This window comes from Sceloporus occidentalis, unplaced genomic scaffold (genome assembly GCF_023333645.1).
Source record: "Sceloporus occidentalis isolate IW3139 unplaced genomic scaffold, rSceOcc1.0.p SCAF_1, whole genome shotgun sequence".
In the NCBI taxonomy this organism is placed as follows: Eukaryota; Metazoa; Chordata; class Lepidosauria; order Squamata; family Phrynosomatidae; genus Sceloporus; species Sceloporus occidentalis.
This window is the reverse complement of record NW_028316981.1, coordinates 58454633-58479226: the sequence shown is the minus strand read 5'-3', so window position 1 is coordinate 58479226 and position 24594 is coordinate 58454633. Positions and strand designations below refer to the sequence as shown.

Sequence of the window (24594 nt, the reverse complement as noted above, 5' to 3'; positions counted from 1 at the left end):
TTTGGGTAGTGGTAAGTGCCCTGTGTGATAAACATGTGTCACTTGCCACCCCCACTTGCCATGGGAGCAATTGAGGCCCTTTACAGAACAGCCTGAAAGGCTGGCCAGGGGGCAGAGTGAGGCGCAGCGTCCTGACGATGCATGCCTGACTCCGCCCCCAGGGCACTTTGACACCAGTGCTCCAGACAGCATGCAGCATCATGGTGCGCCTCCGGTGCTGCGTCCAGACGATGCAGCGCCGAAGGGGCACCATACAGCTATGCTGCTGCAGCTATGGCGCTCTTTGGAGGGCGCAAAAAGGAGTTGCTTTTTGAGGCTCCTTTTTGCGCTCTCCAAAGGCCAGATCAGGGCCGCAGCGTGAGGTTGTCATAGCCCTGATCCAGTCAGCAAAGGGGAGGTGTCCCGTCTATAGAGACCTTGTGTCCCCTTTCCATTCCCAGACCTTCTGAAATTGGAACCAAGATCTGCATAGGTAATTATCACCATTAGTGGAGCTTATATCTATTCCAACCTCCTACCTTTGATTTCTCTAGTCCTTGTGTGTGTGTGTGTGTGTGTGTGTGTGTGGTCGCTTGCTTGTGTGTGTGTGTGTGTGTGTGTGTGTGTTGATTTCCCCTTTTTAAATAAAACTCATTGTCATTGAAAATCTGCCTCTGAAGTTCTATATATTTTGGTAAAGTTGAGATTGGTCCCCAGGCTGATTTGCCCAGCCCCGAGACATATAATTCGCCTGAGAAAACACATTGACTTTGGGAGTGTGCTCCTCTCCGGACAGGCCCACATCCAGGGTAACATATAGCTGGTATCAAAATGCTTCAGCCAAACAGAAGGGAAACTAAATAAAAGGACAGCCAGAAAAATAAAATGCACAGAGAAAGAAAAAACATATGGAAAATACACAGTAATACAAATACGTCAATTATCAGCACATATCTGAAAACTGTTGTATCTCGTTTCTCTCTTTGTAGTTCTACCTATCTCTCCTGAGACTTAATTGTAACTAGGATTTTTGAAGCACATCTAAACCTAACCCTCACAAACATTTCTTGGAACACACAGAGTAAACAGTGTACAGTGCTATAAGTACTCTCTAGAAATTCTTTTTATCTTATGACCAGATCCTTCCAGTCCCATTAACTGCTTTTCCTACAGTCTCGAAAGATGCAGTGTGCTTTGTGCAATATGCTCATCTTTCTCAAGATTCTGTGCAGCTTTTCTTTGTGATTGATTTCTGGCTTTTTCCTAGGCTTGCTAATCCATGTTGTTTAGATAATTTAGATATGAAACTTGTGCTTCTTTGTTGCCTCTGACTTCTAAAACGTTTTCCCTTGTTTGATGGCTCCTCAATTAAACTAACACATTGTTTTAAGTTTTTTGAATCTTGAGCTTGACAACTTTGAGGGGGGGGGGTAGTTTTAATAAGTTTAGAGAAAGTTTTTGCTTTGTTTGTAAAAGGTGCCAGGTCTAATTTTTGACATGTCTTGGCAATATTTAGAAATATTTCTATTTGAAAGTCTAGAGCAGGGTTTCTCAAACAGGGTTCCCTTGAACTAAGGTTAATGAGACGTTGTTAGGGGTGCCATGTGACTGTGATTGGAAAAGAAACATCATTTTCTTTTGCTGTAGATACATATTTTTATGCAGGGGTTCCCTGAGACCTAAAAATCTTTTTAAGGGTCCCTCCAAGGTAAAAAGGTTCAAAAAGACTGTTCTAGAGAGCATTCAATGCCAGCCAAAATAGCACAGAGCTTGACTGACCAATAATCTGACTCATCATATGCTGTTATAACAAATGAGTCCAAAACATAGGTCCAAAACACACTGCAGAAATAATCCATTGGAGGCCTACAATTGTTGGAAACATGTTCTTATTTATTTATTTATTTATTTATTTATTTATTTATTTATAGCCTGCCCATTTTTCAGATACAGTAACATAATGATGAGAAATATGTACTCAGGGCAAGAGGTCAGTGTTAGAAAAGAATATGGAGAAAGAGAATGGTTCCCAGTTTGCAAAGGGATTGTGCAAGGATGCATTTTATTGCCCTATTTTTGTTCAACTTGTATGCAGAAGCTATCATAAGAAGAGCATGGTTACGCTCGGAAAAAGGAGGAATGAAGACAGGAGGAAAGAACATCAACAATATATGATATGTGGATGGCACCATACTACTAACAGAAAACATCACAGAGTTGGAACAATTATTAAGGTAGGTCAAAGAAGAAAGGGAAAAGGCACGCTTAATAATGAATAATGAAAAGAAAAAAAATGGCCATGTAGGCTGTACATAAATTCAGTGTAGAAAACAAGGAAACAGAAATAGTAAGAGTTCCCAGACCTTGGATGAATATTGATCAGAACAGAGGCTGCATCCAAAAAAATAAGACTAGGAATGGGAAGGGCAGCCATGAAAGAACTCAACAAGATCCTGAAGAGGAAAGATACACAACAGGAAACTAAAGTTAGAATTATACAAGTCACTGTATTCCCCATCATCACCATGTACAGATGTGGGAGCTGGACAGTGAAGAAAGCAGATAAGAATTAAAATTAAACCATCTGAGATGTGGTGCTGGAGAAGAATGCTAAGAATACATTTGATGGTTCGTGGGATTAAAAAATGAAATCTTAAAAATGATTTATTGATATTAAATTGATATTCCTTAACGAAGCCTCTTGCTGAGAACTGCAAAGTGTCTACCACTTTTGTCTTAGAACAGATTTTCCTGTTTTTGCCTAAGCAAGAGGAAGTGGCTCCCCAGCATTCCTGTTTCTCACGAGAATAATAGTTTCTGCTTCTTACTGATAAGGAATGCATGCGTTTGTGCATGGTTTATGGCTTTAGATTGTTTAGATTTATATAGCAGAGACCATCATGTGCGCCGTGACTGAAAATAACCACATAGCCTGCTTCTCCATAGATTATATTGTGACGTATGCATGTAGGCATTGTCTTGAAGGATTTCAATATATTAGCTGACACACACATAATGAAGAAAGACTTTAAAAAGGGAAATCGGTTCATTTGAGATGTGGAGCTGGAGAGGATACCGTGGATGGCCAAAAAAAGACAGATGGTGTCATAGTCCCGGTTTGGCACGTTTTAAGTGTCTTGGCTCAAGGCTATGGAATTCTGGGAGTTGGAGTTTGTTGTGGGCCCAGAGCGGAGCCACTCTCAGCCCACAACAAACTCCATCTCCCAGAATTCCCTAGCCTTGAGCCAAGACACTTAAAACCTGGAAGCCAAGATGAGGATATTGTGGCTGTCATACTTTGGTCACATCATGAGGCAGGACTACCCTCATTGGAGGGTAGCAGAAAGAGAGGAAGGCTGCATGCCAGATGGCTGGATTCAGTCAGGATTGGAAGACCAAGGGCCTGAGTTTATAGGACCTGACCCAGAGGATAGAGGGGCTTGGAGACATCTCAGTCACAGGGTCACCATGGATTAAGAACAAAATGTCCCAGTAGAATTAGGGATGGCCTAATTTACCAGTGCTCCCCAAACTGTGCCCTTTAAGAGGGTTTTTTGGACTTCATTTCCCAGAAGCCTCAGCCATGTTGGCCAATAGTCTGGGGATTCTGGGAGTTGAAGTCCAAATAAAAATCCCTTAAAGGGGACAGTTTGGGGACCACTGGCCTCTAAACCAATCTTCTGGAAGCTGAAAGGACAAGGCCGTTCCCAGGGCAACGTTGGGCCCTCCCTCTCTCCCTGCGCGCGCGGCCTTAAAAAAACCGCTCAGTTACAGGTAACACACGCACACGGCGCATGCGCGGCTCGAGGACTTATTGTGGAGGGAGGTGAAGACGTCAGCTAAGTTTAGACTCCGACTCCCACAATGCTTAGCGGGCAGAGCATGCCACCGGCTGAGTGTGAGCGGAGCTGATTGGTGGAAGGATAGGCCCCGCCCCCTTCGTCGGGCCTATCAGAGGCCATGTCATTGTGCGGTGGCAGCAACCGACGTACACAGAGCGAGAAGGCTTCGTTTCAGGCTGAGTCCTCTGGAGAGGTTGAGGGGAGTGGCGCCTGTGCTCTTGGGCTCCCGCTTCTTAGCAGAGCGGAGGCCGAACCATGAACCTCGGGTAAGGAAGGAAGGACGTTGGGGATGCGGCTCCTCCATTGGCTGCGACCGCAATGGAGAGAGAACCTATGGGTTTAGAATTACCACTAGGAGCTTTAGCCTAGGAAGGAAGGAAGACAAGCGTAGCTCATGCCTAGGCTCTATAGCAGTGCCAAAGGGGGGTTGGATTGGTGCAAGAAGCTAGCAAGTTTCATCTTGGCTTCTTGGCCGAACACACAAAGTAAGGCATTTATGTACTCATAGCATTGTAGAGTTGGAAGAGACCCCTAGAAGGGCCCTGACCCAGTCCAACCCCTTTATTCTGCCATGCAGGAACTCTCAATCGAAGCATCCCCATTGACAGATGGCCACCCAGCCTCAGCTTAAAGACCTCCAAGGAGGGAGACTCCGCCACTCTCCATTGAGGGAGTGTGTCCCACTGTCGAACAGCCCTTACTAATGCTGAGGAGGAATCTCTGTTCCTGGGGCTTGCATCCATTGCTCCAGTCTCTGGAGCAGCAGAAATTTTCCTTTGCATTCTCTTTGTTTCTATCCCTTCTCTAATAAAAATGTCAGCCAGTGAGTCTTCTCCTGTTCCTCAAGTGGGTGAACGCCTCAAGGGTTACAAGAGCCCTACCTTGTATCTTGACACAAGGCAAGCACAACAGCAATATCCTGCTATGTTCTTATTCACTTGGAAAACTTGCTTTCATCGCCACCACCGCTGTGAATTTGTACAAGTACTTTCATTTTCTCCTCAGGACACTTTACTTATTTGTCTGCCAGACTGAGCATCTGACCGCAGAAATGTTTCTTTGCATAAAATAGCCTGGTTCGTTATATTATTTTGGTTTCCCATCTTGTAAATATTTTGGCTGCAATTACTTGGATATGGCTAACATATGCTCTAAGAAACAAGAGTATGTTGGAGATTTAAATACATTCAGTGTTTGCATTCCAAGTATCCACAACTATTCGCAATGGTAGTGGTTGATCCACAAAGACAGACACATTCTCCTTCTATGTGGTACCTTGTAGTATTGTGTGGTCAACATAAAAACACATGAAAGTGGACAGGAGAGAGAGAGAGAGAGAAATCAAATATATCAATGCCTATACTATAATATCTTTTCATACTTCTACTGCTTTGTAAACTTTTAAATTACAGATGGGTTTTGTTGCTTTGTTTAAAAATCGTCCTATATTTTCCTCAAATATTATGTCAATTAGAAATAAATTTAATTTTCTGTTTATATTGCAGAGATGGCCTAAAGCTTGAAACTGAAATACTGGATGGAAAACCTAGGCTGATAATAGCTCCTTGTGGTATGATTACTCCAACATATAAAGAGTGATATTGTGTGTGTGTGTGTTGTGAGAGAGAAAGACTTCAAGTCACTGGTGACCCCATGGATTTCATAGGGTTTTCTTAGGCAAGGAATACTCAAGAGGTGGTCTTGCCAATTCATTCCTTTGAAATATAGCCTGGTATTCATTGGTGGTTTCTCAACCAAGTACTAACCAAGATTAATTCTTCTTAGCTTCTAAGATCAGAAAGGATCTGGTGCCTTTAGGGTATGAAAATGTGTGTGCCACTGACATAAATAAAAAAGGTAATATCAAAGGTAGATACACTTAGGCCTGTTACAGACTGCCAAAATAAAGCTGCTTCGGGTCTCTTTGGAGATATGCTATTTAAATGATGCACGGGTCCTAAGAGTCCAGAGGTCGTGCCAAAGCCACACTCCATTCCTAAGCACTGGAGTGCAGCTTCCAGATTCTTAGGATGCATACATCATTTAAACAGCATACCTCCAAAGAGACCCGAAGCAGCTTTATTTTGGCTGTCTGTAACAGGCCTTAGATTAGTATGGTATCAAGAGTACACATTTAAATACATTAATGAGATGATGATGATGCTTTTATTTATTTATATCTCACTCTTTCCCCAAAACTGGGACTCAGTGTGGCTTACAGTGTTAAAAAAGTACAATTAAAATCATATAAAAGTGTTACATTAAAATAGAATTAAATTATTACATTATTAAAACAGATCGCATGTTACAAGAATAAAATACAGTTTAAAAAGATAAAAGCATTTAAGACACATTAAAACAATACAGCACCCCAGACGGTTCTTTAAAAACTTTCTGTTTTAAATGCCTGTCTGAACAGGAAAGTCTTAGCTTGCCGACAGAAGGACAACGAGGAGGAGGCCATTCTGGCCTCCCTGGGAAGGGAGTTTCAGTCTCTAGGGGCAGCCACAGAAAAGGCCCTCTCTCATGTCCCCACCCCTGTGCTTGTGATGGTGGTGGGATTGAGAGAAGAGCCTATCCCGATTATATCAAAGCCCAGGCCAGCTCATACAGGAAGATACAGTCTGCCAAGTAGCCTGGGTGTGAGCCATATAGGACTTTATAGGTAATCACCAGCACTTTGAATTGTGCCTAGAAACAAACTGGCAGCCAAAGAAGCTACTTCAACTTAAATGAATTACTGTAGTTTGATTACACTGGCCACAGTCTAGTGAATAGATCCTCTTTGTCTTTGTCTTATTACATACACACTTCTTCCTGCGGTTGCTTTGTTTGTCGAAGGTCCCAGGTTCAATAACACCTCAGGTTATTTACTGTTTTGATGATCCTGGAATATTGTGCCAAAAGTGAACATTGTAACCTAGTAATTATACAGTGGGCCCTCAGTATCCACGGGGCATCTGTTCCAGACCCCCACCCCCCAGTATACCAAAATCTGTGGATGCTCAAGTCCCTTTGTCCACACCACCATTAAGGACAATGGGACAAAAATTCCTTGCCCCCCTTCCCTCCCCTCTCCTTCCTTCCCCTCTTCCCCACCTTTCTTCCTTATCTGCTTCTTTCCTTCCGCCCCAGCTTGGCTTTGGGGGCAGCGTTTGGCTCTCAATCAGTTGGGGCCGGGGTGGGGGCTTGAGTCTTGTCGCCCCCGTCTCCAGGCCCAGCACCTGCAATGGAGCCTCTGGGCCCTGAGCCCTGGCCCAGGCTCCCTCCGGCCAACAGGGCTCTAAGGGAGCCGGGGCCAGGGCTTGGGTCTCGGGCCCAGAGGCTCCATCCTGGGTGCTAGGCCTGTAGATGGGCTCTGAGACTCAAGCCCCTGCTATGCCAGGGCGGAAGGAAAGAAGCAGGTAAGGAAGAAGGGGGGCAAGGGACTTTTTGTCCCCAGTGACGGTGCAGCTGCATCCATGCCGCCATTGGGTTCAATACAGGCTTGCCATCCATGGATGGTAAGGCCGTGGATAAAGAGGGCCCACTGTACTGTCCAACTTTTTAAAAAAACTTTATATGGTTGAGATTAAAGTACAACTAGTTTTATCTCAACACATCATTGAAGCCCTGCCATATGTTCTTAAGAGGCTGGTAATGTAAGTGGGTCTATTTCTTGATTGTAGTACAATGGACCCTTGGTATTCAGTGGGGTTTGGAATATTTTCAAGCTGTGGATGGTTGAATCTGTGGATAAAGATTCTGTCAATATAGAGGGCTGACTGTACTTCTGCAGAATGAGCTCCTAACCAGTTGCACAGGTTGTTCTCCAAAATGCTTGGGGCTACAAGTGTTTAGAATATTGGATTTTTTTGGATTTTAGCATATATGCATATAGAGTGGAATCTCAGTATCTACGTGGGATCTGTTCTGGACCCTGCCCCTTTCCCCCCCCCCCCCCAATACCAAAATCCATGGCACCTCAAGTCCATTGTCCCCAATGGTAGTGCGTGCACGTAGCCATGCCACCATTAGGGACAACGAGACTTTAGGTAAGCCTCCGTTGTCCCCAGTGCTGCCACTGGGGACAACAGAGGCTGTCCCTAATGGTGGCATGACAGTGGGTGGCTTGCCGGCCACAGTGCTTAAATCTGCAGAGGGCAAGTCCATGGATACAGAGGTCCTACTGTACATAATGAGATACCTTGGAGATGGGATCCAAGTCTAAACATTAAATTAATGTATGATTCATATGCACTTCATACCAATAGCCTGGCAGCAATTTTATATATTTTAAAATAATTTTGTGCATGAAATAAGATTTGTCAACACTGAACCATCAGAAAGCAAAGGTGTGACTGTCTCAGCCACCCATGTGGACAATTTTTAATACAGTCTGTGTAGATGAATGGATAAAGTACAGATGTGTTAAAGAAAATGTATGATTGAACATATGGGGTCCAATCTTATTGACATTATTGACATTATTTTTTTTCCATGTGATATCATTTCCTCTTAAAATTATCCTAGCTCTTGTTCTAATTTTTCTTGTGCTTTTTTCTTTCACAGTGAGTAAGTCCAAACCAAATATAAAGGTAAGATTTTAAAAGTACTCTGTCTTTTCCCCATAAACAGCCATGTTAAAATCCTTTTTGCGATGGGAGAATTGTGATATAATTTGCCTTTAACATTTCTGTTGTAGAGAGATAGTTTCTAGATCTGATATGATTTATACATCTCAATAGAAAGTCCTGCTATAATTTGGGAAAATGTAATCAAGAATAGGGCTGTTATTGTTTGTTTTTTCATATCGTATCTTTCCCCCCTGAATTGAGACTCAGATTACAAAAATTAAAACAGATGAAATATATATAAGTCAAAACACTACAAAGTGTATATATTATGGTGGAGTTGTGAATCTAATCTCTGCCTTTAAAGGTTTAAATGGTTTAGGACTAGAATGGCTTAAGGAACTGCTTCTGCCACCCAGATCTCTCCAGCTACAAATATCTTAGCAGTTCTCAGGCAGCTGCCCCTGCCACTGGAAGCATGGCAGATGACAACCTATAATAGGTCCTGGCACTGTCCCTGATGTCTTTTGTTGGGTGAAAATTTTATTATTTGCCCATCTTTTTAGATCTCAATTTTTTATCAATTCTGATTAATATTATTTCCTTCTTGTCAAAGTTTTTCTGACACATTCTTTGGTAGTGTTCTTTTACAATTTTTCTATGAACTACATTTTATGCTAAATGTGAAAAGTATGTTATTCTGCTGATAATAATTGGTAGTTTATACTCTGCTAGAGGTATATTAGTTGTAGAGGTGGAATGAAATTGATCTATATACAGATTTAATAATCTGTATTGTTAGTGACAAGTACATGAATAAACTGGTTTCTAAGAGTTTGCCCATTAGAATTTTGACTTGTTTCTGTAAACATGAGACTTTTTGCATATCACAATTTGTTTCTGAATGTTCCTTTAGTTTCAAAACCAGTTTGCCATGTATCTCAGGGTTACTGTTTGAAAAAGATAAGTCTAAGGCAACCTTGGTCATGTAGCACAATATCATGAATGAAGCCCAAATATAGAACTGTGAGATAATTTACATTTCCGAAGGCTTCAGGCTTTTAAAAGAAACAAAAAATATTTAAATATGAAAATATCAAAGCCCAACCTGTCAGGGACTAGCTTCAAAACAGCAGAGTAGCAGAAATGTGCTCTTATCTAACCATGCTTTCCTAAGAACTGAGACTGGTTCTAAAAAGAACAAACACGTAGCTTGTACTTTAAAACAAATGTTTACTAATGGGTTTAATCTATATCTACATGGAAGCTATATCCTAATCTAGCTAGTGAATAGTTAAGATAAAAGACATATATTATCTCACCATTTTTCCAAAGAAAGTTGGGAGAGCAAGAAGATGGAGGACTAACAATTCAGTTGAAAATCTTTTGAGATAATGTTAGTTAGTCCCAAAGGGGGAGTAACCTAAGTCACATAGTATAGTTAGTTTGAATGAGAGAGAGAGAGAGAAAGTTTGCATGCAGGAATTCCCTATCTTTCTAAGGAGGTGGAAAGAGAATGCAAAAATCCTCCAAGAACCCAAAGGAGGGGGATGGAATGAAGATATTCAGAAGCAAAACAGGTCCTCCTTGAAATGACCCAGTGCAAAGATTTGGTGAAGGATCATACCACTTAAGAGCTACCAAGTGTATAAAATCAGCTCTCAAATATTTTGGAGGGTATTGTGGAAGTTGCTCCTCCAGAACAGTCTCCAGGTCCTTGGATCTTTGGCAGTTGATCTCATATATGTACTCTCAGGTCAGTCCTTGGTGCTGACAGTGCTAGGAATTAGGATGGTGGGATGTTTATCAGAGGTGGGAAAGATAAAATCAGCACCTCAGAGACTAGTAGAGGGAAAACCCACCCTACATCAAATACCCTGTTAGTGGAGAGTTGAATTTGTACCCCAACCCATTTTCAAGGATTCAAAGGCTTAGTTTTTACTCTGTGTAAGACAAGATAGTTGTTTTGTAATGCACATTTTCCTGCTCTGTGCAAACCAATGAAGTGTGTTGACTTCTGTGGTTCATACAACATGGGGAAAATCCTGAAGCCTTGGAGATGGTGGATGTTGAGATTAATGTACCAGCACTGGGGGAGGGGGGAGTACAGGAGATCTCCAGGAAGCCCACCAAGCATGGCTTAGGAATGCTGTTTCAAGTTTTGGAGGCTATTATAATGTGTAAATTTTTACTGTTTTAGCAGATGTGTAATAAAAACAAAATCATAAAACATACATCGAGAACCAAACTAAATGGACATGTTCTGAAATCCGTTCAAACTTCCTGCGAAAAGAATGAATGTTTTATAAAACACAAAACTGGATCAAGACTTTCAGTAACAAAAGATATTAAAACACCAGAGACGTTGATATGTACTAAGAATTCATCGAAAGAACCTTCCAATAAAGACAATGCTCTTATCATCCCAAAAGATAGCATTACTACAAAGCCTGATCATACAAGAATTTCAGTTAAGAAACCTTTGGCATCCAACAGAAAGTTTAAAAAACATCCTGTTTCTGATGAGGATCTAAGAGACAATTTGGTGTGTTTAACACAACAGCAGCTTGAACAGATTTTGATGGCTGTTAAAGAAGGAACCAAAGGAATCTCCAAGTTGCAGGATGAAAAGAAAGAAACAAGTAAGATGTTCATCTTCTACTAGTAGCCAAATTGTTTTCTAGAAACTTTAAATAAATTGATGGGAATAGTGTCTTTACATTTAAATAGCATGATGAAATAGGCCCATGTATTAAAACTAAGAAGATTCCTTTATTTTTAACAGTTTTCACTTTCTTTCACTCCTGTTAGTCATGTTTAGTGAAGTATTTGTGCTCAGAAGACTATAGTTATGCTTCTTTTATATCCAAGTTCTAATCCAATATGGTTCTTGTTCTAATTGTATCCTCCTTTGTATTTTATTGTATTGTATTTGATCCATATTTTTGGACACACCTTTTTTTGAGCAAGTACAGAGGCATCTTGCCTAGGAGGAGGAAATTTAAAACCTTCTGGCATCCTTGTTGTCATCATAGAAGTAACTTTGGAGCTTAACCTGTTAACAAAAACCCAATGACATTGGAATTGACCTTTTAAAAAAAATAAAGCTACATTTGTCTGTTTCAATGTAAAAAGAAAAGAAAAGGGTAGTTTTGTATCACCTTTAAAACTAACCAGTTTATTTTAGCATAAATTTCATGGATTACAGCCCTCTTCTTTAGATGCATGATTTGAAAAAAATTAGCCGGGTACACTGCTGCTTTGAAAAGCTTTATTTTGAACAGTCTGCTGCAGCATTGATTTTAAGAGAAATTCTTACTTTCTAGTATCGGAGAGCATAGAGAGCAACATTCCTGCTGATCAGGCTGCAGAAGAAAACTTAATGGGATTACTCCAGAAGGCTGAAGTTCCACCAGTTCTGAGTGAAAATAGTTTCATTTCAAGCAAAAAACAAGGCATCTCCAAGCATGCTGAACAAAAAATAATCGTGTACGTAAATCTTTTAGCTTCAGGATGGATTGGGAAAAGCCCTTTAGGTACTATATATATAGTATATAGGGTAAGAATCCTATTAAGTTCTTCCATTGGTGGAATTGCTTTCGTCAACAGACCAGAGAAGGCAGTAATTCTCTCCTCCTCCTACAGCTCCTTGCCTGCCCTAAAAATCTGATTTAAAGGATTAGAAGACCTTCTGAAGCAGAATGAGGGAGGGGCATGGAGATCAGTGAGTGGGAAAAGAGAAAAGAGTCATAAACATGAACAGTTCTCTTCTCACATAATATTAGATTCCATACATAGTGTTTGTCCTTAGGAATTCAAAATGGTATTTCCATGGTGTAACAACACTAGACTGTGTTTGGATGCCATGCTGAACTGAGGGGAGTACAGAGGAAAGCAGAGTGGACCCCAAAAAGTTTTTGTCCTTTCCACAATTTGGGGGAAGGGGAATGCTAAAAAAAGGAATCCTCTAATTTTTGCCCTTAAATGGTCAATAATATCCCAAACCTCTGAGTGGGGGTGGGAGCAGCTGTTGGCCATTTCAGATTTTGGGGGATTGGGCTCCTCGCAAACCAGCAAATCCAATCACTTCATGTTTGGGGATAAAAAACGCTTATGAGCCCCAAGATGCAGGGACTAAAAATAGCCCCAAAAGTTGTGAAAGATGAGAAGCTTGATGGTAATATTGGCCATTTAGGGTCAAAAATAATCTCCTCCCCCTGTCCACAAAATTGGGGCATTTTGGGATTGATAATGGTGAGGGACTGACCTCCTATGGGTGGTTAACATAAGTCCATAACCACTGGGAATTACCAGTCTCTGGTTGAACAGTATGTGTACAAATCTAGTCTACTCCCAGGCCTGCATGCTCCCCCTTCCTCTCTTCTGTCCTTACTTTTTGCTAACCAAAACTTTCTGTGTCATTCAAATAAGAAACTGGCTAACATTAACTGTTTTTCACAAGCTGAGCTCAGAAGCTATGGTTTAAGATTGGCTTGTTAAAACTCAGTCATAATTAATGTTAACCATAGTTTTTAACTGTGGGCAAACCATGAGATATTAAATGAAAAAGTTTCAAAACCCCTGCTAGCCAAAGAGAAAGAAGAGAAGTTGTATGCAAGCTCAGAAGAAGATTAAAGCATTGCTGCTCATGCACACTTGGATTAAACCACAGTTTAACACATGCAAATGTATCCCGCACATTCTCAAATAAAATGCAAGGGATCCATGCTTTGCTGCTGTAAAAATATTATGCAAATGCATGCTTGCACTACTTTAATCTGACTATTTTTTTCATTCAAAGGTTTAATCTTTCTTCAGGCGGGGTTAACTAGAGAAGGCTGTAGCAGAAATAGTACAGTAGCTCTTCAGTGTACAAAGGTGGAAAAACAGTCTGGGTCTCTGATTCATTTACCACCAAGGCAAAGAGAACTGTCAGGAACGCAATAGAATGTATGAGTCTAATGTGAGGGACTACTTCCAACCCAGATTATATCATTCTAAATATGATCAGATTACTAATTAGTAGTTCTTTTAACTTCAACAGTTGAATTTGTAAAAGAAAAAGAAAAAAACTTTGGATATTTCCCCCTGCAGGAATTCATGGAAACCAGCTGATATGTTTAGTACACTGGGAGAAAGAGAGAGAGATAAAACCTTACTAGATGCCAAGAAGTCCCAGTGGAAGAAAGAACTAGGTACAGTGTAAATTTCTGCATTTATCTATTAGTTTTTGAAGGGTGAATAGGCACTGTATTTACATAAATATTTTGTCATTCTGGTTAAATATATGTCTAAATCAGTAAATTATGATTAATCCACAAGCCAATCTTTTTAGGTTGATCTAGGGTTTTTATGGGTCCTACTAGTACGCATGTCAGTTATTGGTATATTCACTTGATACTGCTGAGTATCTCACATTACTGCACATGTTAATCAAATGAGGTTATCTACAACATATACAGTATTTATACACTTTCATACTACATGTAGGGGCTCTACAGACCGCTCTGATAGTGCGGCGTCCCACCTCCCCTTGCAGCACTAGATTGTGGCTGCAGCAGCTGCACACTGCGGCTCCGATCTAGTGCTTTGCCATCTCTAAAAGAAACTGCAAAATGCTGTTGCTTTTAGAGCTGGCAAAAAGGCGCCTTTGCTGTCTCTGCACTTTTCACCGCTCTTTTCAGCATGCAGGATATAAACGCTGCACCAAAGGAGTGTCATGATGTTGGGTGGGCAGCATGATGTCATCCAAATGCCACACCCTCATGCCACCCCCACGCTGGTGCTTCAAACCGGTCTGTACAGCCCTGTAGAGACTAAACCATAGTGTTTGTTTTTAGACTTTAGCTCAGCAGAGTGATTGTAGGTCATATCTGTCAGCTTAATTGTTCACCTATTCTACTATAGGTCTGTTTTTAAGTTAACTATATTTTATGTAATTTTATATTATATTTTATTGTATATATTTTATTTTAATTGTTTGAAATATATAATAATTTTATAGGTTTTACCTGTGAGCTGCCTTGGGTACTTCTGGACGGATATAAATGAAATTAATAAATAAATACTATTACTGAATTTGCATTGCATAATAAAACTTGTTTTTTAATGGTGGAAATGAACCTAGGCAAGCTCATGTGTTTCCCCACCTCCATTCCTAATATGCATATGGGCATGAAATCAGAAGTTTATTCTTAACTGTGTTTGGAAAGAAAAAACAGCATCAGACCGTCACAATGAAGCATAAGTAAGATTCATCACAGTTTTTATCCTGGATGTAACATAATAATTTGCAGCTAATTAAACATAGAAGAGAGCGCCTTATCTGTTTACATCAATGTTCTAGTAGAGGGGAATGTACAACTTACCTAGATTCAATCCCATCACAATAAATCATATAACATAATTCAATGTAATGTCTGAATGAAGCCATTGAACAATTCTGTTTATTGTTTTGGTCTTTAAAGATGAACAGGTAGCTTTAAAAAAAAAGCTCAAAGAAACTTTGGAAACAGAATCAAAATATTGCCCATTTTGGCAGAAAACTGATGTCATGAGAAGCTACTCAGAAAAAATGCAAATGGACCAAGCTAAGGTAAAAAAAGAAAGAATCATTCTGTGCAATGCATCAGTTGCTTCTAAAAATGTATTTTTAAGTCTACCCTATGCTATTACCTAAAATAGATGGCTGCTTTTAACTTTTCTGTTTTGTTGTGGCGGCTTACTCACATGTCCCCCTACCAATTAACTGGTGTCATCATTGTGCAGTTAATTTGGAAGTTCTACATTGAATTTCAGTTTCAGTGTATTGGAAGGTGGTGTGGCTAGAACACAACAGGTATTCTGCAGGTGGGTTCTTGTTTAACTTCTTGGCTGTTGTTTTTTGAGGTCCCTCAGGTTCTCTTGATTCCCTTATGCAGTTTAATATGCACATGAAACCAGAGTTTTAGGAGCAGGTCAAATGATACCAGCACTATTTCTCCTTTCCACCTAACTCTAAGAAACCTGTTTCTGTGAAAAAACAGTATTCGGCATCCGTGATAGAAGGGGTGATGGTAAACAAATGAAGTGTAATCCACAGAAGACAGAGGTGCTCCTGATCAGTTGAAAGGCACATCAGGAAATAGGGATTAATCCTGTGTTGGATGGGATTACACTCCCCATGAAAACACAAGTTTGCAGTTGGGGTGGGGGGGAGGACTCCTGGATTCAGCTATGAGCTTGGAGACCCAGATTTTAGCAATGACCAGGAGTGTATTTGCACAGTTATACTAGAGCCGTGTTGGCAAACCCATCGCACACGTGCCAGCACTGCCACACAAAGCTATCTGAGCAGGCATGTGGCCATGGAGGCTCGGGTCAGGGAACTAGAGGGATAGGAAGGTGCGCACAGCCAGCCCAGACCCTTGCCGTATCTCGGAGGGGTGTTGTGGGTTGCATTGAGAAGCCTTGCCCCTTCCTCCCAGAAGCACCGCACTTTGGCCCCTTTCTGACTTAGGTGGATGCTATCTTGGGGTTTCCTTGGAAGGTTTGTTCACAGGAGCTTTTGCCATTGCCTTTCTCGCTGAGGCTGAGAGTATGTGACTACCCAGAGGTATGTTTGTTGTGTGCCTTCAAGCCCTTTCTGACTTAGGGAGACGCTATCCTGAGGTTTCTCCTTGGAAAGTTTGTTCAGAGGAGCTTTTGCCATTGCCTTTCCCCCTGAGGCTGAGAGACTGTATCCTGCTCAAGGTTCCCCCACAGTGGGTTTTATAGCCCAGCAGGACTACATTTCTGCAGTAGATATAAATTCAGAAAACCAGCCATGTAGGTCTGGAGTATCCGTATGCACAGGGTGTCCTGTGGAGGACATTCAAGGAAAATGTAGGGCGTGATCAAATAAATGCTAAAAAAACCCACTCTTATAAATTCATGCTTCTTAGCCATGCTAAAAATGGAGGATATTCAAGGAAAAAGGAGGCCTGACCAAATAATAACTAAAAACACTTCTATAAATATAAATCCATGCTTCTTAGCCACGGTCAAAATGGAGGGCATGCAAGAAAATCTCAAGACATGACAAAATAAAAGCTAAGAACATTCATATATAAATGTATATTCATGCTTAGCTAATGCTCATAATGGGGGACATTCAAGAAAAATAGAGGACATGACAACATAATAGCTGAAAACATCCATATATAATTGTAAATTCATGCTTCTTAGCCATGTTCAAAATGGGGAACATTCAGGAAAAATGTATAAAAGTAAAAAAGTATAAAAACTAAAAACAATCAGAAATATAAAATCAGTTCATCAGGTTTATTTACATCTATATTACATATTGTTGTTGTGCCTTCAAGTTTTCAAAATTTGTTCAGAGGGGATTTTTGCCATTGCCATCATTAGAGGTTGAGAGACTGTGACTTGCCCAAGGTCACCCAGTGGATTTCCTTGGCCGAGCTGGAGTCTGGAAGCCAGCGTATTGTGCCAGTCTGTACCGGCCCTTAGTCACTGTGAAGCATGCCTTACTTACATACTGCTTAAATTACTGTAACACGTTCTGCATGGGACTTCCCTTGAAAAGTGCTCAGGAACTTCACCTGGCCCAAATACCTGCAAGCCAGATTGTTGCTGCGCCAGCTACAGGAAGAATATAACTCCCTTGTTGACAGTAGCTCCACTAGCTGCCAGTCCATTTCTGGGCACGATGCAGAGAACTAGTTATGACGTATGGCTCATGTCCAGGCTATCCAGAAGTATCTTACCATAGGAACCTGCCTGGGCTCTAATATCTTTTGGGGAGGCCCTTCTGTTTGGCCATCCCCTTCCTGAGCAGGTTTGATGGGAACAGGGGGAGAGGGCATTTTTGATGGCTGCTCTTAGACTTTGGAACTTCCTGCCCAGAAAGGCTGGGATGACTCTCCATGCCATTCTTCCATTGGCAATTGAAAATGTCCTGTTTTGACACATTTTTAGGATTTTACTGCAAGAACTTTTAAAGATGTTGCTAGTTTGTTAATTTTAATCATTTATCTTTTAATGGATTAGTTTTAAATTATTTTAATGTAATGGGTAGCTTACTTGCTTTTTAACAATAACTTCGAATATGTTTTTTTCCTTCTGAGTGTTTTTAACTGTATTTGTTTTCATTTTTGAAATCCACTTGAGTGTCAGTAGTGGGGGAAAAGCAAGATATAAATGAACTAATAATAATGCTTCATTTCTAGATGGCATTTTCAGATGACCTGAGTACTACAACAGAAGATAACCACACTTGTAGATGTGTAACTACTGAGGCTACCGAAGCATCACCCAGTGTTTTGAGTAGCCAAACGGAACAGTTTTCTAGTTTCAGTTCTCCTGATTTACCTGCTGCTATTCGGACAGCATTTGTATTAGGGGTAAGAACTGATTGGCATGAAGTGTTTTGTGTTTTCAGCCTTAAATTTCTGACAGTGCATTTTTCTGGTTGTGGGCTGTCTCTTTGTAGCCATTTCAGACTGTTTGGTTGGGCAGATATCATTCAGAGATGCCTTTAAGTACAGTGCACCCACGCCATATGCAGGCACACTATAGGAGCTTCCAGCTTACACGGAAGCCACGCGCCAGTTAAAGCAATGGCATGCACACCCATGGCACCCGAGCCGCAAGCACACACCCCATTGCTTTTAATGGGGCACGAGCATACACTGATTTCCCCATATGAGGGGGTGATCCAAAACGGATCCTCCACGTAAGGGGAGGGTCCACTGTAAGTAAAGTTCTACACTAGAGCAATGATAAGATTAGTTCATATGCACCTTGACAGTACTAGTGCCTTCAAAGGCTAAATTTGTAGATGACATAAACAAGTATAACTCACAATTATACCTGTGTATATGCTTTTGAATGTTAGTGAGATACCCTTTTCCTCCTTGTGAACTTCCCTTTCCTCCTGGTATCCTGTACAAGCCAATGTGTTTGTGGAGGTAGCTTCATCTGATAGGCAGCTGAAGTGCCATTGATCATCATGCACCTGAGAAAGAGAGTCTTAAATTGTTGGTGGAGTCTGCATATTCTTGTCTGGGTGCACAAGGGCAGCTGGACATCATACCTCCAGTCAGTGGCCGAGAAGATGACTCTGTAGTCACAAGCCCTCCTGATTGCTATTCCGCCAAGGAGGAATGAGAAAGTGGGAGTATCCTCTGCATTGCAGATCGTGGTGTAAGTATCCTTCTGGAGACTTTTGCTTGTGAATTAGCAAAGTGTGGTTTACTAATTCTAAAAAAAGTATATGGACACTATAAAAGAAGAATGCAGACAGACACAGTAGTCAAAAAGAAAGAGAAGAAACCACAGATGACAGATAAAATGCTACAAGCGATAAAAGAAAGAAGAGAAGCAAAACAAAAGGGAGACAGGAACAAACTGAGAACCATGAATTCTACAGTTCAATAACTGGTGCGAAAAGATAAAAGACAAATACTACAATGATCAGTGCAGAGAGATAGAGGACAAGAATAAAAAGGCAAAAAACAAAGACTTATTTCAGGAGATCTGGAAAATCAAAGGGAAATTCAGATCAAGGACTGGGATACTCTATGATGATAAAAATAGCATAATTCAAGACCAGGAAGGAATAAAAAATGCTGGATGCAATACACAAAAAAGCTATATATAAGGGATAACAAAATGAAGGAGATATAGGTCAAAGAGCCATATGAAGATGAGCCTCAAATTTTTAAAAGAGAGGTGGAAGCTCCAATTAAAGAAATGGGAAAAAATAAGTCATCAGGAACAGATGATATTCCAATTGAATTGCTTCAATCCATGCTGACAGAATCAATACCAGCGCTAACCAACATATGTCAACAGATATGGAAAACAAAACGATGGCGAACAGATTGGAAATGATCAATATACATCTCCATCCACCAAAAAAAAGACACAAAAGACTGCAGCAACTATAGAACCATAGTTCTAATCTCTCATGCCAGCAAAATTATGCTTAAAAGTCCACAACATAGGCTCCAACCATACATGGAGAGAGAAATCCCAGGAGTTCAAGCAGGGTTCAGGAAAGGAAGAGGCACTAGGGACCACATTGCAAACATCTGGTGGCTAATGGAGCGCACCAAGGAATTTCAAAAGAAAATCAGCATGTGCTTTATAAACTGTAGCAAAACCTTTGACTGCTTAGGTCATGAAAGGCTATGGAACACCCTTAAAAACACGGGAGTGCCAACACCTCTGATAGTCCTGATGAGAAATATGTACAAGAGGCTACTGTCAGAACAGAATATGGAGAAACAGAATGGTTCCCAGTTGACCAGGGGTCAGGCAAGGCTGCATCTTATCACCCTACCTATTCAACATATATGCAGAACATATTGTAAGAAAAGCAGGCTTGAAGACAGAAGGAGGAGTGAAAATAGGAAGGAATATAAACAATCTAAGGCAGTGATTCCCAAACCCTGGTCCTCCAGGTTTTTGGACTTCAACTCCTAGAAGTCCCAGCCAGCTTGGTCAACAGTCACGAATTTTGGGAGATGGAGGCCAAAACAACTGGAGGACCAAAGTTTGGGAACCACTGATCTAAGGTATGAAGATGAGATAATACTACTAGCAGAAGACATCACAGACCTAGAGCAACTACTAAGGAAGATGAAGGAAGTAAGTGCAAAGGCAGGCTTATTATTGAAGATAAAGAAAACAAAGATAATGACCACAGAGAATTTACACAAATTCAACCTAGACAATGAGGAAATAGAAATTGTAAAAGAGTTCTCATACATGGGATCAAATATTGATTGGAGTTGGGACTACAGTCAAGAAATCATAAGAAGACTAGGAATGGGGGGTGTAACTATGAAAGAACTAAAAAAGATCCTAAAATGTAAAGATATACAACTGAACATAAATGTTAGAATTGTACAAACCATTGTATTTCTTATTACCATGTATGGATGTGAGAGCTGGACAGCTAAGAAAGTGGATAGGAAGAAAATTGATTCATTTGAAATGTGTTAGAGAAGAGTGCTGAGGATACCGTGGACAGCCCAAAAAAAAAAAAAAAATCAAACAAATGGGTCCTAGAACAGAACAAACCAGAAATCTCGCTGGAAGCCAAACTAAGGCTGTTGTACAGTGGATCCTTGTGATACACTGGGATTGTAAACACAGAATTGCTCTAACACAGGACCCCCTGTGGATAACAAAATCCTTGGATGTTCAATTCCCATTAAATACAATGGCATAGCAAAATGGCGGCCCTTATATAAAAGGGAATTTATACTTTTTTTGAATATTTTCAAGCCGTGGATGCTTGAATCTGTGGATAAAAAAATCCATAGATGAGGAGGGCCAACTGTACTTTGGCCACATATGAGAAGAGAGAATTCATGGAAAAAATAATGTTAGGAAAGGTGGAGGGAAGCAGTAAGAGAGGATGGCTGCATACAAGAGTTCATGGGTATGAATTTGCAGGACCTGAGCAGAGCAATGGAGGATAGGGAGTCTTGGAGATGTCTCATCTAAAGGTTCACCATGGGTCAAGATTGACTCACAAGTGGATAACAACAAGAACTGTGGATTTTAGATATTGTTATAGGACAGAAAATATGGTTGACAGAGAGGTAGTCTCCATCCACTTTTGGCATGCATTGTGCACAGTTCTTCCCAGTGTGGAAATGGTGGCCATCTCCTTCTCCTATGCTGTTCTGTGCTGGAAAGGGATAGCATGGCTCTTGCTGTATGGACAGCAGATTGGGCCAAATTAAATCCAGTCCAGCTGCCCATACACCAAAAGAACCTGAGGTCACTCCAATTTTTCTAGGAAACACTGGGCTTCTCCCCAGCTTTGCTTAGTTGGGGAAATGTTAGGAGCAAAATTGAGTTAAGGGCCTAAAACCACATTATCTTCCCAGTCACATGGACTGCCAGCACCAGTTTCAGGGTGAGTACAGCGTTTTACAGCAGGGTAGACAAGCCTTCTAATTTCTATAGTGTAAAGGCTGGAGATAAAACAAAATGGAGTCAAATTTAATTCATCTTGCTTGTCTTCAGTCTTTGCACTACAAAAATGGGATACTTTGTACATGTCCAGCAGATAAGAAGGCCCATTTGTCTGAACCAAATTACAGTTAATGGACATAAAGCTGCTGCTTCTTTTTAGGAACCAACACCAGTAGAGCATCCTTTTAGTGCTGTCAAACGTGAACAACAGAAAAAATGGCTAGAAGAGCTTGATAAACAGAAAGAAGCTGACAAACTACGAAAAATGGAAGAGAAATGTAATTTATCAAAGGTACAGTAATTGATTTAGGAAGTGTAATTTGAAATCAGGAAGCAATTATTTTAAAATGAATTAACAATCTCTCTCATTCTCCCTTCAATACAATATCAAATAGGAGGCAATTCCTCCTTGCCCTATGGCTGTAAGTTGCCATTTATATTGTGTTTTGTAAATGTGGATCTGTGTACCTTGAAAAGAAGAAATTGTTTCATATGCCTATCACTCTGTCCCAGTTAATACAGATACTTGGAGGAGGGGAAATGTATATGAAATGAACCAGTACATGTATAGTCATACATAGGGCTGAATTGGAAAGAAGAAAAAGAGGGATATACACTGTTTTCTCCCAAGTACTCCTTGTTTTCATTAAGATCCCTTTCTTTCTCCAAGAGGTGAGAGGTATGTCTGCTGGTGGAGGACTGGGCCCTCAAAGTTCAGATCTGTGCATGGTTTTTCAAAGGTCTTAGTGAAAATAATGGGATTTCGTTTCAAGTAAACATGCTTAACTTGCAGACCAATGCTATCTCTTAGTAATAACATACTAAGAAACACAAAGCATTCATAGCGCCTTTATTTTCTTTGGGATATGCCTGTGAGCCTTTAATGGCTCTGTGTATTGTCCAGTGAATTAAAACATTCAAATCCTGCTGTTTAAGAATGTTTAAAATGCATCAGTTATAAATATTTCAATAAACAAACTTTATAGTGCTGGCTTCTTCTTATAATTTAGTAGAAAACTTTAACATAAACTTAAATATATTTTTGCTTCACATTTTATAGGGTGAAGAGCATGACAAGTGGACAATGCATTTTGATTCCTTCAGGAATCAAGCTAACACGTTTTCACAGTGCCCATTAAATACAACATATAAAAAGCAGCCTGAAGTTTTACACCCTTCCCCTGAGGTTCAGGAACCATCTCCTGTTATACCTGCATCTTCATGCCATCTAGTGTCTACAGAGGTTGAAGTTTCAGGACAAACAATTGGAAACAATGTTTCAGAGCCAACTCAGAAAGCCAGGTGAATGTTTCATTCTATTTTCCTAGCAGATTGCTGCTTGCATTTCATTACCATAATGCTGTCTATTCTTTGGAGATTATATTTAATAACATGTCTTGGTTTCAGTTGGTGTTCTGTGTTTATGTTCAGAATTATAGAACAGCAGTAGCAAGTACATTTCTATAACACTCATCAATGAACTAGCACTCCTTTAGTTTAGAGTGTGTACACCAATTGCCCCCAATAAACTGGGTTTACCGACCTACGAAAGGATGGAAGGCTGAGTGGACCCTGGAGCCCTGCAGGGTCGAACTCAGCACTTTGTGGCTGTGAGTGGCTGCAGTACCAGCATTTAACCACTGCGCCACCAGGGCTCCCTTTATAGTTTCCACTAAACTTGTATTACTGCAAAATCACTTAAATGAAATTATTGGAAGCATAATAGCTGGTGTGCTGAAACGTTACAGGGTTTTTACTCAAGATTTCAATATATCTGCTTAATTGATGTTGTATAGCCCTCTCTTTTATTTATAGTTTTCTTCGGTCAATGACTGCCCTTTTGGATCCTGCTCAAATTGAGGAAAGAGAGAGGCGACGTCAAAAGCAATTGGAACATCAGGTAGACCAAATAAATAAATAATAGTGTCAGTTACTTCTGATATAGTGTTAATTTTTATTTCCCCTTTTCCCACAGAGATAGAGAAAATATTAACATTTGACCAAAAGCTAAATATAACATGTAAGAGAGAGGTGGTGTGGCAGTGTAGTAACACCCATGACAAATGACACTAAAAATGTGTGATTCTTTATTCATTGCAGTTTGTTTAGTTTTTATCATGTGTACATAAAGCCTACTATGGATAAACCTGTGCATGTTTTTCTGTATAGTCTATTACCTAGCTGAAATCACTCTCAGTTGGTCATTTTAATTTCCTGACAGAGGAAGTGTGTTTGTGTGTAGGTGCCTTTAAGTTGTCTGTCAACTTATGTTGACCCCATGAATTTCATATGGTTTTCTTAGGCAAGGAATATTTCATCCTATTCAGTATACAAAATATTTTAATTTTAGCAACTAAAGGGCATCCTGAAATCTCAGGTTTTGTTTGGCACATTTTCAGCTGTTAACTTGTAAAAGACATATTTGTGTTCACCCCATATTCAACACTCCCTCCTTTTACACATGTACGCTTGATACACATTTGTTTAGATAGGATCGTGGAAGATGAGCTTAGAAAACTGAGAGACAAGGGGTTTAAACAACATTACTGTGACTACTGTCACTTGGGCAGTTAATCTGAAGGGTTCTCTTATACAAGTGACTGATTATACTGTATTAGCAGAAGGTTCACCTTCTAGAAGTTTTACGTACACTGACTGCACAGTGGGCCCACCATATCAGCAGGTTAGCAATCCGCTGATTTGTCTGCCTCCAGATCGCTACACCCCATATTACTCTGTTGTGGCACATGCATGTGGATGTGGTGACACCATCCGCATTTCCCCCTATCTTTTGCTGGGGGGGGGGGGGAGGAACTGAACCCTTGTGGCTGGGAAGAATCCACTCTACCAGAAAATGCTTTTTATTAGATACTGTTAATGTTGAATCCAAATTTGAAATTGAGAATGTTTTTCTAGATCTACTTTCAAGACTAATAAAATATTTTTATTCTGGAGCAGCTAACAAAAATATGGATACCCATCTATTTGTTTGATAAAATAAAAAATAATATTAAGCTATAGACCCAGATAAACACAAATGAGTCATTATAATTGGTAAAATAACTTTATTATTAAAAGCTAAAAGCCATCACAATTTGATACTGGTCCAGCCAGTAGATACAAAAGCAATGTAAAAAGATCAAAACACAGAATTTCTGGAAAAAAATACAAATAAACAAAATAATAATAATAAAATAATCTCATCAATAAGATACAGTAATGCAACAATAATTATAAAAACATAT

The 24594-nt window shown here is 40.2% G+C and overlaps 1 protein-coding gene across 2 annotated transcripts in view; it reads left to right on the top strand.

The window, feature by feature from the left end:
* The first annotated feature begins 3965 nt into the window (after window positions 1–3965).
* The window catches only part of CCDC66 (coiled-coil domain containing 66), a 53244-nt gene continuing 32615 nt past the window's right edge, over window positions 3966–24594 (top strand). The window contains exons 1-11 of one of the 2 annotated variants that reach the window (XM_089522394.1): window positions 3966–4087; window positions 5327–5391; window positions 8373–8398; window positions 10578–11016; window positions 11701–11863; window positions 13469–13569; window positions 14842–14969; window positions 17584–17757; window positions 21510–21641; window positions 22410–22651; window positions 23165–23249. In XM_089522394.1, coding sequence (XP_089378520.1) covers window positions 4077–4087; window positions 5327–5391; window positions 8373–8398; window positions 10578–11016; window positions 11701–11863; window positions 13469–13569; window positions 14842–14969; window positions 17584–17757; window positions 21510–21641; window positions 22410–22651; window positions 23165–23249 — 1566 coding nt within the window. In that variant the 5' untranslated portion in view covers window positions 3966–4076. Of the gene's footprint in view, window positions 4088–5326; window positions 5392–8372; window positions 8399–10574; window positions 11017–11700; window positions 11864–13468; window positions 13570–14841; window positions 14970–17583; window positions 17758–21509; window positions 21642–22409; window positions 22652–23164; window positions 23250–24594 lie in introns of both variants that reach the window. The other variant, XM_089522386.1, reaches the window with a different exon arrangement.